General features: G+C 36.8%; 1 protein-coding gene across 2 annotated transcripts in view; it reads left to right on the forward strand.

Annotated features, from left to right (window-relative positions):
* The window catches only part of TMEM131 (transmembrane protein 131), a 642113-nt gene that overhangs the window by 576019 nt on the left and 46214 nt on the right, over positions 1-19880 (forward strand). For both annotated transcript variants that reach the window (XM_032100312.1, XM_032100313.1), the window contains exons 3-5: positions 2815-2855; positions 9403-9471; positions 19303-19426. In XM_032100312.1, coding sequence (XP_031956203.1) covers positions 2815-2855; positions 9403-9471; positions 19303-19426 — 234 coding nt within the window. The remainder of the gene's footprint in view (positions 1-2814; positions 2856-9402; positions 9472-19302; positions 19427-19880) is intronic.

Here is a 19880-nt window from a genome sequence, read left to right on the forward strand (position 1 = left end):
TAAGGTATTGACAGCCAATTATGATACTTAAGAGTACATATAACTAACAACTTAATAGAACATGCTGTCTTGTTAGAGCCAAAGCTAGTTGTCAAGGATGGGACAGTGCTGGTAATGGCTATTTTAGTTGCCCTGTCATAGGATCTGAACCTGTTAGCTCCATCATCTGACTGTCAGGTAACTGCTGGTAACTTAATTATGTGCTTTAGTTATGTTTTGAAAGAAAAAAACCCTTTGTTGGTGAAAGAAAGATTTTATTTAATTCTAGTGATTAATGTGCTTTCAAGGACATTGGTAAGGATTACAGGGTTTTATATATGGCTTTATATATCTGTTAATTTCACAGAGTAAGTTTGGTTGTTGTCATTTAACCCCAGCTGGAAGCTTAGCCCCGAACAGCTGCTTGCTCTGCTTCCCTCAGGGGATGGGATAGGGGAAGGAAATCTGAAGAGTGAAAGAGAGAAAACTCATGGGATAAGATAAAGACACTAAGATAAAGCAAAATAAAGAAATCACAGAATTATAATCACAGAATATTTTGAGCTGTAAGGGACCCACAAGGATCAACGAGTCAAACTACTAGCCCCGCACAGGACAGCCCCAAGATTCACACCATGTGCTTGAGAGTGTTGTCCAAACACTTCTTAAATGCCTATTTCAGTGCCAAACCACCGTCTGGGTGAAGAACCTTTTCCTAATACCCAATCTAAACCTTCCCAGACACATGCTGTCACAGAAGTCATATACCCACTGTCCTTGCCTCAACCCATAAGTTTTCTCATGGTTGAATTGAGAAAATAATGTGTGGCAGTTTAAAACTGGAAGATCTGCCTTTGTCATTCCAGTCTGAGGAAAATACAAGGTATGGAAGGAAGAGATCTGTCTTTTTCTGTTTATTTCTTTAGATTTCAGAGCTAATTAACTTGTTAGGCAGTACTTCCTAGAAAGTTTTAGATAGAAAACATTTTGTACCTTAAGCATTCATCACTTAACTAAAACTATTTTAAATTTCTTCCTTCTTCATTTTAATTGACTTTCTCTTACAACCTGTTGTAAATTGTTTCAGAGTAGTATTTACCTGTATCTTACTGGAAATAGAAAATGGAGTGTGACATTGGAAGTTAAGAAGCTGAACTAAAAGCTTATGAGTATATGAGTAGTATACCTTTGCTGGGAAGACTTGGAAAGATGTGTAAGCTTTTTTTTTCTGTTCATTAAAATAATGATGTTTTAATGAAGAATAAGAAATTGACTGTTCTCCTAATTACAGTACAAATGTCATAAGTAAGTTTAAAGGAAAGCTTGCTGACATTGAAATTACAATAACATAAAACAACTTAGCTTGTTTTTTAGTCTTTTCTTCACTGAGGAAAAACTGCACTGATTATTTTGTACTGTGAAGTGTAATTTCATGTGAGCCCCTTCCTGTAATAACCCTTTAGCAAGGCAGTCTAGCTATCTATATCAGAGGTTTTAAACCAAAAAAATCTGATGAATGCTCTGTGTTGCCTTTCAAGTTACAAATAGATTAGCGTTGTTTTACAATGGTAAATAATACCCTTCCAGTTTTCTTTAGTTTGTTGCAAATTGGAGGGTGAGTAAACCAAATAACTTCATTCTGAATCTGGAACACCTCTTAGATTTACAATCCAGAATTGATCCTTGACATGAATCAAACATTAATGTTTGTCGACTCAGTGATTTAATAGGAGTAATTATAAAATTTTCAAAAAGTGTCTCCAAATAGCAAAATTAAAGTTCCTCTAATAATAAAATCTATATTTTAAGCAAAGATCATTTCAAAGAAACTATTTAAAAAAATAATTTTGGCTTAGAAAAAACCAAAGAAATAAAGTGTAATTTGTAGCTGAACTAGAAATCAGTGAAGTGTCCGGCAAAGGGACTTGATTTTTTGTTCTGAAATGAGATACAAGTTTGCATTCCCATTGCAAACAAGTGCTATCCTTGTGCTAGAGGTGAACTGGGTCTGATGAGCCAAGGTGCACTATAGACTTTATCAGACCTGTGAGCTTTCTTCCCACGCTCAGGAGATAAATATTTAGCTTGGCCATGACATGTCTTTAACAGGACAACTAAAATCCCCAGTTTGATCACCAAACCCTGTGGGAAGACAGTTTTCCAAGTCTGCTATGTTTTAACATGAGCTGTATCAGAAGGGCATTCCATATGCAGGCTTCTAAACCAGTTGGTATTTCTTAGGCAAGAGTAAACTAATTGGAAATCCCTAGACAACCTAACCTCCTTGTTTTCAGGTAATTAACTGTAATGTCCAGCAGAGTTGAAGGAAGTGTATGAATTATAGAGGCTAGAAGATCATTAGCAGAGAAGGAGATGATGTTTCCTAGTCAGATGGAGATTATAGCCTTCTTTGTTTTCTAGGTGTTAAATTACATCAATGACATAATTGCTGAACTGTTTCTTGTTCTATATGCTTTTCTTTGTAGTTTGTTTCTTACATTTATGCTAGGTTTTTCTTTTGTTTCATATAGTGTTTTTATTTCCTGGACTTTTTCCTTCTCTCAGTTTTTAGGTTGTTAAGTTGCTGCTTGTTTTATAGTTTGTGGGCATTCCTACCACTGGAACTGACCGCAGTTCTTGTCCAGGGCCAAACTTAATTTCTTTAGTTGGAAAAAAAGCAATTTGCATTTTCTGCTCCAGTTCAGAACTTCTTTTGTCTTTCAAGCTCTGATTTACTAACTTGTTGCAGTTGCCAGGTTGTTAGGTTGGGGTTTTTTGCCTGCTGGGGGTAAAATGCTGTTGGTGTCTTCAATTTAATTTTTTTTTCTTTTACAGACTGAGACAACTTTAGGCCTCAGTTCATATCAACAGAAAAGGTAAGCATCTTTCTTAAAGTTTAATACAGACTTTAATTGTGAGGTTTGTGATACTTTTCATAAGAGTAATAAAGGTTTAGTGTAAAAAAGATCAAATACAAACCACGTGATTTTTTTTTTTTTCAATTATTTTTCTCATACAGAGGAAATGAAACTAAAATGTGAGGTAGTTTTTAATACTGAACAGCTAAATCATAGAATGGTTTGGGTTGGAAGGGACCTTAAAGATAAGCTAGTTCCATCCTTCTGCCATGGGCAAGGTTCCTGTCCCTCACTATCCTATCAATAAGGAATTCCTTCCTAATATCTCATCTAAACCTTCCCTCTTTCAGTTTAAAGCCCTTTCTTCCTCGTCCTATCACTAAATGACCTTGTGAAAAGTCCCTCTTCACCTCTCTTGTAAACCATATTAGGTACTGGAAGGTGCTCTAGTGTCACCTCAGAGCCTTCTCCTTCAGGCTGAGCAGCCCCAACTCTCCCAGCCTGTCTTTGTAGGAGAGGTGCTTTGTCCCTCTGATCATCTTCGTGGCCCTTCATGAGGAAGAAGCTTCACATGTGGAATAAAAAACTGAAGAATTCTTTAATTCCTTTTGTAATGTATATCACAGAGCAATTCTGTGTAATTAAACTCAGAGCTCTGCTTGTAGATTTCTTTAAAAATCATTTTACTGTAGTTTCTTTTATTGAGGAGAAAGTGGGTTTGTTTGCCTGCTTCAAAAGTTGTTGGTGTCCTTTTGAAGAAAAGTTTGATGTTATTTTTGATAGATTCTTCCCCACATTCCTTTTTCCCATCACAGAATCATTAAGATTGGAAAAGGCCTCCAAGATCACCAAGTCCAGCCTTCAGCCAAGTGCCACCATGCCCGCTAAGCTATATCATAAAGTTCTACATCTACTTGTTTTGTGATCATGATGTCACCTCTTCCCTAGGGAGGCTGTTCCAATGCTTAACCACATGATGATTTTTTTTCTGAATATCCAACTTGAATCTCCCCTGGCACAGCTTGAGGCCATTTACTCTTGTTCTGTCTCTGGTTGTCTGGGAGAAGAGTCTCACCCCTTACATGGCTGCATTCTCCTTTCAGGTGGTTGTAGAGAGCTGTGAGGGTCACCTCTGAGCCTCCTTTTCTCTAGACTATTAAAACCCATGACTCTGTCTTGTCCCTCTCCTGTCCTGAAGACATAATCTGGTTACTGAAGAGCTTGCCATGTATAATATCTGAGAAGGAAAATAAGTGGCCCTCTTTTTACCCTGGTCCCTGATTTTTCTCTAGAGAATCATCAGATACTCTTGTTATTTAATGAGTGCATTGAACAGTAAACAATGAAGCTTATTTCTTGTACAGTAGCATTCCAACAAACTCAAAGTGCATTTTCAGTAAATACAGCTATGTTTTTCCACAATCTGTTTTCTGTTCCTTTTCAGGAAATCTAGTAAAAGGAATTTTCCATTTCTGATGAGTTCCTGTTTTACTGTGTGTATAGTTGCTTAATTGCAGGCTTAAGATCCTTTCTTTTTGCAAGTTTTGAAAACCTATGAAATCTCCAGCTGTGGTCAGGAATGCAACTCACTATGTGCTGCAGTATGTCAGTCAGATTGCAAGTATGAGAACATGAATTTTTAGGAATGACAATTGAACTAAAGATAACAATGATTAGTGTATTTCTATGTCTTGGATTAGAGCCATACTTATTGATATTTTTAAAATGGAATAGTATCTTGTTTAAATCATCAAGTCTCAATGGCAGAAGGAAGTGCCTATATTGGCATCCACTGCATTTAGGTGCAATATTTTTGTTTCCCAGAAAACAATTGAATTTGGTGGTTCTTGAGATTGAGGCCATTGACTGGATTGCCTACAGGATTTTTGTTTTAATTTCTCAGCTAAGAAGATTGTTCTCTGTATTGGAAACTTAAGTGTTCTGGAGTGTTGTTCTATTAAAACACTGGTTTTAGATATCTGAAAAACAAATAGTCCATTCCACTTAGGAACGCTGGCCTATTTGAAGTTCAGACACAATGTGATGAAGGTCTGCATCACAAGCTCTCTGATACCATGTTACATAGTAAATACCAAATTTGCTTTCTGTTTTTCTCTCTCACTGCTGTTACTAGTTTTGCATGACTCTTTCCTTTTTTTCTGTGATTTTTTTCAATGGCATTGCTAAAAGCAATATTTAATTTCTCTAGATGACTTGTCTTTGCTTGTCCTTATTAGAGATTATAATATCTTCTTGGTATAGCTTGCCGATATTTTTTCCCTATTTAGACAGTTTATTCAGTTCTCTGATCTACTTTTTAGCACTAATTGGAAGGAGGGAAATGAACTAGCAATTTAATTTGTTTTGTTCATGCCCATGGTCAGGTTACAGTGCATCTATTCAAGCTTCTCCCTGTTCTTTCCCCAGACACTCCCCTTTGGGAATTGTTAGCTTTGAACTTTGTCTGGTATGAGTGTGTTTTTCTGATACAGGGTTAATGTTGACATATCTGAGCCAGCTACTATCTGGGTAGCCCTGTTAAAAAAAATTGTTGCTCGTATTTTTATTCATCGGCCTTTATAGCAACAGGTACGGCCAGATACTGGAGTGGTTCCATTGTTCGGTGGGAGTTCACTTTCTCACTGAACCTGTGATTAATAACCATATTTCTAAAAAAATTTTAGTTTTTAAAATTAAAATATCTTTTCTGATACATGCAGCTCAGCCTTATTTTTAAATATTGAAAAGTTGTGGATGCACTCAGGTTACTTACAGAACATTTTTGGTAAAAAGTCTGCAGTGGCTCTTTCAAGGATTCTGGCACAAAAAGTACCCACTGTGAAGTATTTGCCAATTTGTCATTTTAAAGGTTCACATAGTTATTTTTAGATATGCTTTAATTTGATTTTGTGGTAATGGAAATAAAGTAGCAGCTTTCTAAGAGTTCATGTTGCTAAAAAAAATCATGAGATCACTTGCTGTTTCACAGCTTAATGCTGCTGTCTTTATTTCTTTACAATTTATGGCACAAGAGAGGAAATAAAACCCTTTAAACAACAGCTAAACTAATGTGGGAAAAATAAATGTGGAGTATGCTTAGATTTGAATTTTCTACCATAGTAATTAAAGATGTTACAGATAAGATTCCACAGAGCACATAACTCCTCCAGAAATCCCAGAACAGCTAGAAAGGTAAGGTGAGGATACAGAGACACAGTTGCTGCCCAACTTTGCAGAAATCTTTAAATACTGTATGTGACAAGCATTTTCTTCATCTCCAAGTGCAAAGATGTGCATTGATTATCTAAAATTGGGTGCCTAGTACTCTGATAAACAGCAAAGCATTATGGAAGTACTGAAGAATGTCCTTAAGACAGAAGAATATTGTGGCTCAGCACAGATGGATACCCATATCAGCTACAGTGTTTGCAGGCATTGCTATTTTGACCGTGTTTATGACAGCATTTGTGACTAACATTATTGAGACATGAAGTTGCACATCAGTAAATTGCATCTGGTAGTAGGTTGCTTCTGGGTAGCAGCAGAACCTTAGTCAGTAGTTGAGGTAAATGCCCACTCAAATATAGCATGGATGGAACAGGGAGGATAATGATCCTGCTGAGGGACTGAGTGTAGTTCATTCTCAAGTATCATTTTTAAAATCAAAATTCTTGCAGAAGGAAAAAGGTATTGAGAATATTTAAATCATGGGTTCAGCTGCCACCTGGCCAGTTCTTAGTCTGCTGATGCTTGTTGGCAGGTATTAGCAGTCCTTTCTTCCAGATGCAACTTTTCTTTTTTGTGTTGTTCTTCTTGTCTTTAAAAGTTAGAAAACTTGGAGGGGTAGGGAAAGAAAAATGTTTAAATTGTGATATAAGACCGGGAGCCATATTTCTACATGCATACAATAGTAATTAACTTCATGTTGTTATGCTGTAAAGTTGCCCTACCCATGGGTGTATCCAGCATTCAGTGAGCAAATGCCCAGCAGAGCAGACATTATAATCATTTCCTAGTCTGCTGCAAGTTGACTCCTGTTGGGCCCTTTAGTAGGCAAAGTTTGTGAATCCCAATATTGCTTGTTCCCGTTTGAATCTTATTATAGTTGTTACTTTTGTTATCATAGTTGTCATTTATTATGATGTTGCTGCCTTTACCAAAGTTTAACCATTTTAAGTTTTTTGTTGTCCAGCTGACTTTCCAGGATAATATAGCTCTGTGGCATGAGAAAATGTTGTCTAAATTTTACACATATGTGGAGAATTGAGTATGTCCTGATTGTTCAAGTTAGGCCAAGTTACTCTTGACAGTATTTTCAATGCATTTGAAATAAAGATTTTTTTAATATACTTTTGTAAAGATTGTAAATATTTTTAACATTTTTCTATAAAAAGAGTTGATACGTCATTCTACCAATAATTGCCAATACAAAAGAGGTGCTGTCTGACTGTTCAGGGTTTTAATTTTGGAAGAAATTGACAGAATTATTTTTAAGATCACTTTGAGTGGTTTCTGTTTAGCGTTACCTTGACAATGGAGGTACAAGAGCTTTTTGACCTTTTTAATTTAGAAATGCACTCTAAATGGTTTTTAAAATTAGACTCTAAACTCTGGAGACATACGATTCACTCGTTTTATCCTTACGAAACATAACTGCTCGTATAGTTTTCCAGTTGTATTCTCCTGTGTCCAGTGTCTCTGTAAACTTCATATTGTTGAGCATTTGTTCTATGGTTTGAGGTTTGACTTTAGCTGAGAAGGTGTACCTAAGCACTCTCTTATTTGACAACTGTAATGTGTCACAGCTGCACTTAAGAGTAGCAAGAATTTTAGGGGTTTTTTTAAGATCTGAATACAGTTTTTCCTCTTGGCTTTTTCTTATATCTTCACTTCTGTTGTACTGTGATCTGCACACACATGGCATATGTACACACACATATTTAAGTATATATTAAGGCTGACTGGATGTACTAAGCCCACTCCTGTCCTGATAGTGTTTTATTACTTTTATGTGGACAAAGTTTTTTTTAGTGACTAGGCTCTGTAGCATTGAAGATGTTTTGACATCCAAACATAGAGAGCTGGAAATTGATTAGCATGCTGTGTATTATACTTGAAGTGTGAAGTTTCAGTTGTGGAGTTTTAGAGTGAGTCTTTGAGACGTTGTAATTTTATTTAAAAAGCTTTTGATTTTATTTTGATTGAAGGATACAATTAAGATTTCCTAACCTATTCTTAAACTTTTACTCCTGTAAATAGCTTCCTTGTTGAAGTGGTTCTGGAGTATGGAAAGACATCTGAATTTTGTCAATAATTAGCTTTCCTGGAATTGCACTGGATGGAATTGGATTGATCTTAGTTCAAGGCCCCAGCTTTCGTAAGACAAGCCACATGTGCATGTCCCATTTCCTAGCTGCTCCTTCTTGTTGAGGCAGAACTATGTAGTTCTGGGTAGAGAACTAGGTATGTGGAGTAGCTTTCCTTACCCAGGACAAGTGGCTCCAGCTCTGTCTTTGGGCATCTAGGATTGATACAAAGTCAGAAAACAATGATCTAAAACAAGAATGCTGTTTTAATATCAGAAGAAAAAGCATTTGAAGAAAAAAAAGAGGCTGTTGGTCTTGCCATTCAGGAGCCATTGATCATCTTCTATTCTTTAGCCTTCCCTGTTTATTTTTTTAATGTTGTCTCCCTGTTTTGTTTTTTGTATGAATAGGATTTTTACTTGGCTCAAAATAAAGTGTTTCAGTTACAAAGAGGCTTAACTGTGGTCACAGTCACATCATTCTGAATAATAAAAAATGTTTCAGTCAATGAAACTGCTTTGTATTTTTTACTTACAAGTTTTGTTGTGGGTTAACTATTGTGCTCTGTATAACTATACTGATAAAATAAGCAGTAATAGAGAATGCTTCCAGATACTTTGTTGACTTCACTGTTAGATTGTGTGAGTGCTATTTAAGTTTTGGTCTTCATCTACTAGAATTCTCCTAAAGAGATACCAGTGGGGGGTTAGTATAGGCAAAGCTAAGGAATGTTTCCAGAGCAGAGTCACTGTCTCCTGGATATCGCAAGTTTTGAACAGTATTGGCTGTTTTCTCACGTGGCCTCAGTACCATCAAATGGATCCAAGATTTTTTTACGTACTAGTACAGAAGTAACTGGAGAAACTCAGGGATGTGTATGTAAATTACTGTTACACATTGGACAATATCCAAAAAGTCTTTCATAGCAATGTTTGGATATTGCAATGAAAGATGATGTCAACCTGTTTAGTGTGTTGCTTCACTCAGCCATCATTATATAAACGAGAGGTTTACACTTCAATTATGTCCATTTTCAAGATATCTGCTCTTGCATAATCTTTCTTGGAGACACCACATAAACATGTTATAAAATTACGGTATTCTGACTAGACAAGTTTGTTTTGTTGTTTCTTCTTTTGAATTAGTTGCTTTGCTAGTATTAATGAATATTGTGCTAAGAAAGCACTGTTTGAGGTGGGAAGGGAGCAAAAATGTGTCATTTAGTAGTATCTTTTACAGCATTTTAATTTTTCTTGCAGTGTATCCCTGTATCGGGGAAATTGTCGACCTCTCCGGTTTGAGCCACCAATGCTGGACTTCCATGAACAGTAAGTTGAAAAAGTTGAAAAGTCTTTTGATCTGCTTAGTTATACCAATTTTAAAAAACCAACCAAGTAAACAAAAAAACCCAAAAAAAACCCCCCAAAAAACCAACAAAAAAACCCCCCACCAAAAACAAACAAACAAACCCCCAAAATAAAAACCAACCAAACAAAAAAACCCCCCACCCACCACAAAAACCAAACAACAAGCAAAACCCCAGAAAACAAATAGGAACAGCATTTAAAGCTGATGGAGAAGGTTGTATACATAGATTGCATTAATAGATTGTGTGATTGACCTACAGAGAGATGCTGTACTCAGTCTTAAGCAGCATGTAGCGACCTGTCAACTGCCGTGGTTTTGATTATGTAGGTACTTGTACTTTTTAGGTACTTGTACAGCTGCTCTGCAGAGTGGGCAGTTTTAAGTCTGGAACGTGATGTCCTGAGGTGAGATTACCTTTCTGCTTGAATGTAACCCACGTCAGGGAGCATGTACCCTAGCATATCAGTTTTACTGTTGCTTTGGTGGCAAAGAAACTGATGGTGGATCTCCAATTATTAGAACAGTAATGTTGAGTTGTGAAAATACAGCCTCAAGGAGAACAAATAGCCTCCAGGAACCTAGCTCCATGCTCTCTACCTTGCAGCTGGTTGCTGTTTCCACTAAACAAAAGGGAGGAGGAAGGAAATTAAACATTTCATCGATGTACCTGTTTGTAATCAGTTCCTCTGAGAATTACATCAGTGTTAACTTGTCTTACCATTACCTGATTATTGTGTATAGGTAGCTCAACAGTCAAAATTGGTTCTGGAGTTGGTGTTCGTAGAGCCTCTTTGTATGATTGATACTTTGACTAACGTAAACTGCAGTAAAGCCATTTCAAACATTTTGTTACCAGTTCAGCCTGGAAGAATGAAAACAGCCCAGGTGTGCCTCAGCACAGCAGTGCTTCCCCCATCCTCAGCCAGTACTGCTGCTGCATGAAAGGCTGTTTCATTTACAGAGAAGCCACAGATAATTAATAAAAATATGGTACCCTTTTCTGTTGGAAAGAGTGTTGTACAGTGTGGTGACTACAGAGTTGTGCAAGGAAGCTCCTGTATATTGACATGGTATATACTTGTGTCTTTCTGAAAGAAGAGAAGCTGTAACTGTACATTGTTTGCAGAGTAGCTTTCCAGAAATAACCTCTATACAAAAAACCCCAATGTAAATGTCACTAAATAACAAAGCTATATGAAAATGCCTCATTTTACAGAACTTATTTGTACTCAGCCTAACAAAATTGTGGCTTTACTTCTGATAACAGACAGAATAAGTCACTCTGCCCTCTCTTCCTTTTTGCTTCAGAATTTCCTTTAGTTTTTAATATTGTGTGGTTTTGTTGTTTTTCTTCCTAATGTCAGTAACTGGTCCTAGGTAAGAGAATATTGGGTTTCTAAACTGAATAGCAAAATACATAGTGGTAAACCCTACTCTACTGCATCTCTGCTGTAAGAAAATTAGGTTATAGTTAATAAATTATTTCAGTGAGTGCAGTACAAATTCAAACTTGTAGAGCAGTGTGCTTTTAGTTAGAGTTACTGTAAACTTACCTATTGGTTTGAGTTTAAGCTATTTTCTTTTAAAAATTGTAAAAGTTTTCAGTTCATAGTAATTCCAGACTTGGATATTGAGAATGTATTTTATGTACCTTTTTCTACTATGAATAAATTTGATGTTCTCTAAGATATCTTTTAAAGGTTATCTAAAGTTTGCATGCTTATGCTCTGAGGAATGCTATACGTGCTTCTTTGTTTTGTGGATTTCCAAAGATGATTTTTTTTCCCCTTGCTACAAGTAGATCCAAGACAGTATCATAAATATTTTGAGTCATTCTTCATTGTATTTCAGCTTTTTATCTAAGCTGTTATTGTCAAAACTGAAATCACTGAAAAAATAGTATAGATCTAGTACACTGTTAAAAGTAGCACAATCTCGTACTTGGGAATGGCTCTGTACAATACCTGCAAAACTGCACTGGGGGATTGCTGCCTTTGGTCAATTAAAATAAGGGACCTGTGTGTTAGATCTTGATTCACTGTGTGTTCCTTCTTTGGTTTGGGTGGGGTTTTTTTGTGGCAGTATATCATTAATTTATCTGTTGTCACTAAGGTTGTAGTCTCAGGCAGAAATCCTCTTCTGATTTATTAAAACTTAAATAAGTTGCCAAAAGCAGTTTTAGAAAAGGTTTAGATATGGAGTCCCAAAGTTTAGTTTGACATCTGTGAACCAACTCTGAGAAATGCTGAGTAACTCAGCCTTGTGGTGGGAACAAGCTGCAAGTGCCAAGCACCTTTGGAAGTCAAATAATGCAGATTTAAGCTTTTGAGTTTTTTGCCTTTTAAAGCAGACAGGGTTTTCACATTCAAATTCTGGCTTTTCTGTCTTTGTTATTAATGGATTTTAGAAAAGGCATAAAATGCATGTTTAGTTTCTGAATAAGTACTATACCCAAAGGGTGTTTTGTTAATAGGTAGCATATAGTATTTAATAAAGCAAACTTGTTGCAAGTTCATGTTTATGCTGAGCTATCAACATGTGTCATACCTAGGCTAAAGAAAGTTTTAATATTTATTTTCAGTTGTACATCAAGCCATTCTTCCCGTGACATTTTTGGTCTGCTAAGAGTGTGTGGGTTTAATGTTTCAAAAACATGCCAACTTAAGCTGGAATAATATTTAATAAAAGTTGCTTTATCTAAGGATCTCAGAAAATCAAAACCAGTATTAAGTTGATAAATATGTGCTGTGGACACACTTCCTGTGTTCCACCTGGAGATGAGATTACAGTGGCCTTCTACTTCTGGTTTATAACAGTTGGAGGTTTTTTTAATGCTGTTTTAGTATAAAGCAAACACTGCCATATTCTGTCACTTTGAAGGTAGTCCAGGTAATCTCACATTTATCAAAAGAAATGTATGCCGTATGTCAGGATATGCAAAAGGATATGCAAATCTTTAGCTCACTTGAAGAGATCCCAAATGTTCTCTGTATACATTAAGCCTCTGGGAATGGGATAGAGCTGAGGCAGGTTCTCCCGTATCACTGTGCCAGGGGGCTGCTTGGACTAAGTGTGGAATACTCATTTGGTTATTTAATGTGTAAACCTCTTTCTTGTGTCTCTGAAGCAATACCAGTCTTTTTCTGGAACAAATTCTGCAACATGTTGGGTATTGGAGATTCAGGGCTTTAAAGAACACAAGAAAAAACCTCCCGCCTAAAGCCAGCTCCACAATTAGTTACTTTTTTTGTTTACCAGCATTCTGTTCCTTGTATTCTCTCTTTTAAACTATTACTCTCTCCTGTTGTTAAATGGGTATAACTGAGGTGTTCTAACCTACAAACAGTAATCATTGTTACCCTCCATAGCTTTGGGATTTGGTTGCTCAATCTGAGGCTATTTTGACAGAACAGTCATTATCTGTATGACTTTGTGTTTAAGACAGGTCTGCATATTAGAGGTCTTACAGATGGTCACCTGGGGTGAAGGCTGAAGAATACTTCTGCAGGGCAGTTTATATTCAGTTCTTACACCTGCTTTGTGGGAGAATGTGGATCTTCACAGATCTCGATACATTGCCTTCATCTTTGTTAATTCAACTCTGACTGTATCAAAAGTAAAGTTTAAGCTCTTCACAACTAAACTTTTTGATAGAGGTAACTTTTGATAATGGAGCACTTGGGTATTGAGTATTTTAGGATACTGCCACAATATAAGCTAGAACCACTTATCAAAAATTTTTTAAAATATGGAATTATTTTAGATGAAGTTGACATCCTACCCCTGTCTAATAGAAATGATTGGTCAGGTGTGAAATTATGGTCTTGGTTACAGTAATATTTTAATCCTTGATCAACATATTTTTCTGTCGTGAATGGAGGTTTTTGCTTCACTCAATTTGAGCAAGGTCCCATTCTCAGACAAAATTTTCTCATGGGTAGGACAATGTTCTTAAGTTCTTTCTTTCAGTTTTGCGTTGATAAACAATTTCATTTTGCATTTCCTTTGAAGTGTTTTGTTTAGGGGATTTTTGTAATGTTTTCTTGTTTGTGAGCTCTAGTATTTGGCAGAATATTCTATGAAAGCTTGAGCTGGCTTGAAAGCAATTGCTTGGCAATGTTTGCATATTGAGACTTTCTTGCAGGTGTGGAGACCTTATGTTAGTCTAAGTAACGTAAGGGACATGCTTTACTTTAAGGACAGGATAATGTCAGAATGGGTAAAAATCTGGAGAATACAGCCAGGCTAAACCTGTCTTGATATACCTCTCTTTGAATCTAGACTGCACTGCCTGTAGTTATACTTCTAACTACATGAACTATGAACAAGAAGGCGAATAAAAAGGGGGCATTTAGAAAGCCAAAGTGTATCATGAATGTGCCATACTGCAGTGTAAACTGATTTACTCCCTTGTAAGGCTTGACTGCTGTAAAACTTAGGGGAGGACTAGCATAGTAAGAAAATGGAGAAATGATATTGTTAACAATATAGCTGTTGGAAGTTTTCCTGAGCTATAGATTAAATACTTGCATCTACTAGATATACAATAGATATAAATGTCCTTAAAACCATGGGAGTTACTTCAAGTAACATGAGGTAAGTTTAGCAAAATGGTCTGTTTTCTTCAAGAACTCTAATCTCTTATACAAAAAAATAGTGAAGAATTTTAGCAACTAGAGAATTTACTCAGATTGCTATTTTTCCTACATTTTACATACATTTACAGCTGCTGAAAGGACCTGTAAGTTGCCTATAACATACATCCAACTATTTACACAGTACATTTGATACACTTATAATGTGTGAGAGTTGGAGATGGTTGGAATTTTAAAGAAATGTTGCAAAAGCAAACTTCATTTCACTTGGAGTTTGCTGAACGTGAGAAATTGTTGACAGTAGATTGACATTTTGTCCAGATCTGCCTCAGGTTTTTTCACATATCATGCTAGACTGCACAATGCGGCCAAAAGTTCGTTACAGTCTTAGATTCATTCCAGTCACACTCGGTGACATGGTTGGATAAACTCTACTACTTGTATATGTGGTTTTGACAACTGTTTGGAAAAGGCATGGTTTTGTTGTATGGAATCTTAAGTTAGATTCCTAACATAAAATGGGGCACTTGGTCCATTTAGCATGTTACACTGGCACCAACTTTTTGTCAAGTCTAGTGTCAAAGAACTTTCTCTGTTTGTTAAAAGCCTGTGAGATCTGGAAGCTAAAAAACAACTGATTTATAGGTTAGTACATATGCAAAACCAAAACCCTTCTGTTTTCTTTTGCTTTTCTGAGTTGGAGACGCATTTGAGAATGTAAATGTATGTGCTTCAGCTACTCTTAACTTCAGATGAAGAAGCCACTTGCCTGTGTCACTCAACCATTTTTGTGTGAAGCAGGAAGAATGCTCTGCTTGCTAATTCTCCAGTTTTGTACATCGTGCAGGCTTCCTTTGTGTAAGGAAACTAGCATTTTCTTCAGTACGGGCACAAAAGGCATTCCCTTTCAGTTTCTAGAGGTAACCTTGTAAGACCAGCTCGTTTTGGTTTTTTTAATTAAAAGTAGTTGGATACATTACAAGTCAACACCCAAGTTCTTACTGTTGGAGCTTGCTCAGTCTGATCTTCTGGCTGGAAAACTGTCTTCATTGGTTCAGGAAATTCCCAAGCCTAGGAGAGTGTCCTCGGCACCTGACTTTGTATGCTTTCAGCATTACACTCTGCCTTCCAGGCATCTGTTACTCACCCCTGTCTGATAGGATACTGTATGACAGGATACTGATTTAACCCTTGTGACACTTCTGATATGTTGCGTGACAACTGGTTTTGCAATTGTTTCTGCAGTTGCCAGAGATGCTAAATGAAAGAAATACATGGGGGAAAACATATGTCACATTCTCAAAATTCATGAGGAATTTACCAGAACTGAATATTGAGTATATTTACCTATATTCCCAGCATTTCAAAATGTAACTGGGAAGCTTTTGGTTGACTTCATTTCTCTCTCCAGTCTCATTAGAAAGAATTAAGAGATGGAAGATGAAGAATGTATCTGCTGAATTTATATATTTTGCTTTTCAGTAGAAGATTTGTATCAGTTTTCATAAATCAAGTGAGCATTTTACAGAGGTGTTTAAACAATATGCAGTAAGAAAAAAAATTAATTGTGCTTTTAAAAGGGCATTTTCTCAATTTATGTTTGCTTCACAATGAGTAGCTACTTATTTTTGCAAATCAATTTTGGGCCAATAACGCAAGGACTCATCTCCCTAAAATTTGCAGGAGCTGATTTCCGTTGTTAAAAGAATCTACCCTTTGATCCCTGGAACAGCAATGAATTCCATTACAAGGACATGCTTACAATACACTGCAGGTACTAACTCAGACTTTGGAAAGAGTTGAGTTGTAGCAGTAAAGAACATGAACAGAGATTTCTTTACCCATTTGACCAGGCACCTCACCCTTGTTAATTAGCATCTTCTCATCTAGGTTATGGTATCGTTTTTTTTATCAGTGTAGGTGGACCTAGCATTATGCAGGGACAAAGGATCAGGAGCAAAATCTTACATGCTTTGATAGTTTGTGTTTGCCTGAAGGTCTGTGTCTGTACCATCTTCTCACAAAGAAAAGTGCTAGCTGTTGACCGCTCTGGGAAATTCCACTCTAAAATTGGCATCAGCTACAGCCGTACATGTGCAGTTCATTGTGGTTTGATAATCTGCAGCTTGGAGAGCATCCCTCATGAGATTATTGCTTGGGATGCAGGTTCATTAGAGGTGTCTGGTGCACTCTGCCCTACCTGGATTTTACCATGTCTGATGGCAGAAAAAATGGGTGAGGTTTGTGAGGTCCTATTTCTGTATATTTGGCTAACATCACACTTAAGGAATATAAGGAACGCTGTATCTCAGCCAAATGTAATATCAGACTCATTGGTTCAAAATCAGAATGATCAGCAAAGGAGTAAAGTAAAACAAAGTCCTATCAGAATTCCTTTTTAGTGCCTTCTCCCTTTATTACCTATAATTATACTGTAGTAATTTAGTCTGCAATATGAAATTAGTGAGCTGTGTTGTTGGTCATGGTCATGGCTGTTTCCCTACCAGTTTGTTTTTATAGACTTGAGCCTATCGAATAGATGGATTGTCCCTTCTTTTCAGAACTGCAAAAGCATGAAGGTCCTAAAGATTTTATTTGCAAACTACCTTTCTGGCATGAGCTGACTTGTGCTTCACTATTGCCTGTTCATTCAAGATCATTTTCTTGGCTTTGTGATGTTTCACACATGATGCATCATAGGTGTCACTGAAGTGAACTTCTGATCTTCAGTTTTCAGTACATAACTGTTTCTCTTTAGAGACCACAGATAATACACTAGTCATGTCATTTGCTCACATGTAATACAGTGATTAAAATCTACTCATCTCTCTCTTCCTGCTGTTGTGGTTGGAAGGAACTGTTCAGTTTGATTCTAGTTTTTGCTGTTGAACTCCTCCTATGAAGAGTAGTTGGAGTGCTTTGTTACATACTAGGAGGATAATTTCCCCTTCTTGACAAGCTGCTGAATGTGCTGTGGGGAAGAGAAGTGTCCGAAAACTGCACTGTGGCAAGCAAAAGAGTTACACTAAGGCGCTGGGAGCATGTCTTCCACTAAGGAGAGTGAAAAATTGTAGTGAGAACTAGGGAACAAACAGCTGATCCTCGGGCTGAAAGAGCTTTCTTCAGTGGTGGAGGAGATTGACTGACTGTTTTATTTCTTCCCTTTTAAAAAAAGAAATTGGCGTTGGATACTGGTTTAAGGCTTGACCACTTTGTCTAAACAAGGAATTTGCTGCAAAAGTGTTGACTGGTATAAAAGCTTCTGCCTTTCATAGTTACCAAGCAGATAAAATACTCAAGGCCATCTGTAGTGATGTCAGTGAAAGAGTGTTTGAAGCAGTGGGTTCTGAATTCAGGAGGTGTTGGGTAACTCCTTATCAGCAGGCACTTTTCTTGGTTGTGGATTTGCATGTTCGTTGTTATGCTGGGATTTTTGGTGGGGATGGGGGTAGAGATGAGGAAGTTTGGAGGGCTGGCTCTCATTTGCATTCCTCTGGTCTGGTAAGCTTTATCCTAGCAAAAGAAGAACAGGTGCATAGGTTTACTGTTTAATTCCATTGATCAACAGTGTAGCAGTTACAGTAGTTAATGCAAAATGTCACAGCTGATAAACCATTTCCCTTTCTGACATCCCCATGTATGCTAGCAAGAGATAAAAATATATTCTGTTAGGGCTCAACCCAGGTGTTTGGTTTTGTACAGGTTTTAAAAGGCGAGAGAAATTGTGATCTTTGTTACTGGTGAAGTTAGAGGAATCAAAATGAGATTTTTTGACAGTGAAAGAAGGATCGAGAATAAGTGTTTGCTGTTGGAGACATGAAATTAGGTGACATGAAATTTGGCAAGCAAAGCAAAGAGTTTTACAGTGGCAGAATGCAGATATATTTTTGTTAGTGATGATGTCCTTTATTGATAGTTAATAATTGTGTCTTTGAATTGTCTTAGCATCTGCTTCTTTAGCCCGTGTTTCATGTGTAGGAGGTTCTGTAAGCACAATCACTTTGAAAATTATGGCATAGTTTGTTTATTGTCACTAAATTCTCCGTTCAATGGAGCCTTTAATTTACAGCAAAGTTATGTTGCTTCATCTCTTGAGATATACTCCACACCCCCTCTCAGTTGAAAAACTGAGACTGCAATAGCACATATTAATTTGGTCTGTTAAGGTTAATTGAGGATGGCAGAACAGCTGCCTTTTTCTCGTCAGCATCACTGCAGGTACTACAGGTTGTAATTCTTATCAGTAGTTTTGGGTGTCCTTGCAGTGCTTGGAGCAAGTGACATGGGGGAGAGTGCTGGATGGAGTACATGTAACCTGAAAGTTAAGAGTTAACTGTTTTAAATTCCAGAATTCCAAATGCAGCGATTTGTAATCTGCACGCTCTATTAGTGCTTTGGTGCTGATACTTAACATGTATGAGTTAAAAGGCATGAAAAAAATTCTGAAGAGAAAGTCTGAAAAATAATTGCTGAAACTGGAGCATCTATTGTCACGTCAGCTGTTGTAAGCAAAAAGAAACAAGCCAAAAGTTTGTGTTGAATAAATTTGTTAGCATGTCTTGTTACTGAAAAATTGTGCAGTTGTTTGACTGTGTAACTTCCATGTTTTAGGTTCCTAAGTTCTAGAATTTGTCTCAAGCCTTTATTTTTTTACTTAAGGTATCAATTCAAACAAAATACAGAAATAAAATAGTTGTTGCTGTACATGTCTGCATACTTAATTCTGTAGACAGTGTTCTAAAATATAATACCAGAAAAATTCTGGGTTCTGGGTAAGCCTACTTACAGTATATCATAGAAAAAATTGGCATTTAGACTTTCGTCTAGGGTGTGTTCTGTTTATTTTCAGTTGCTGTGTGCACCCTGTCTTAAGATAATTATTTAGAGGTTCTAGCATAGGAATAGAAAACTTTGCTTCTTTTCATTCTGAAGTAAAAACCTCACAATGGAATGAGCATGATGCAACATTAGGTAAACCTTCAGGAAAAGTAAGCAATAAAATAATGGAAGATAGGTTAACTAAGTAATTCTTCTAGGTCCAAGTTACATACATTACTTGAAAAAAGCATTAAATGCAAAGCTGTTGTCAGTGTTCATCACTTTTATGCTCCTATCTGGTGTAATGGGAAAAAGTCCAATGCTCTATTGTCTAGATTTCTAACACTTTGAAAATATTTTCTCTCTCTATTTTGACAGGCCAGTTGGAATGCCAAAAATGGAAAAAGTTTACCTACATAACCCTAGCTCAGAAGAAACAATTACATTAGTATCAATATCTGCTACAACATCACATTTTCATGCATCGTTTTTCCAAAATAGGGTAAGTTTTTTTGCTTTCCCAAAATGAGCTTTTCTTCCCCCTCTCCAATCTGAATGGAAGCTTCTTTAGAAGAGTGACTTACTGCAATAATTACACACCTAGAAGTATTAAGATACTGCAGTTCTTCATCTCAGAGCAAATCTGAGCTGAGCACAGAAACACAAGGAGTTCTGACTGCGTTGGAAATGTGTATTGTAATTGATGGTTTAACAGCAGATCTCCTTTGTTGCTGAGGTGAGTACATTTCCTTAGAGCACTTACAGAAACAAACTGTTCCTATATTTCTTCTGAATATTCCAAGTCACATGAAGTTGTGTTAGTGTGCAGTAGTCACTCCAATGTACTTAGAGCTGTAAGTAACAGTTCCTGTGTTACAGGAACTCGCACATTCAAAAGCCTGGTCTCAGCGGCTGGTTAACTTCTAACCTGCTGTCAGGTAGAGTCTTCGAGTTTC

This window comes from Corvus moneduloides, chromosome 2, assembly GCF_009650955.1.
Source record: "Corvus moneduloides isolate bCorMon1 chromosome 2, bCorMon1.pri, whole genome shotgun sequence".
In the NCBI taxonomy this organism is placed as follows: domain Eukaryota; kingdom Metazoa; phylum Chordata; class Aves; order Passeriformes; family Corvidae; genus Corvus; species Corvus moneduloides.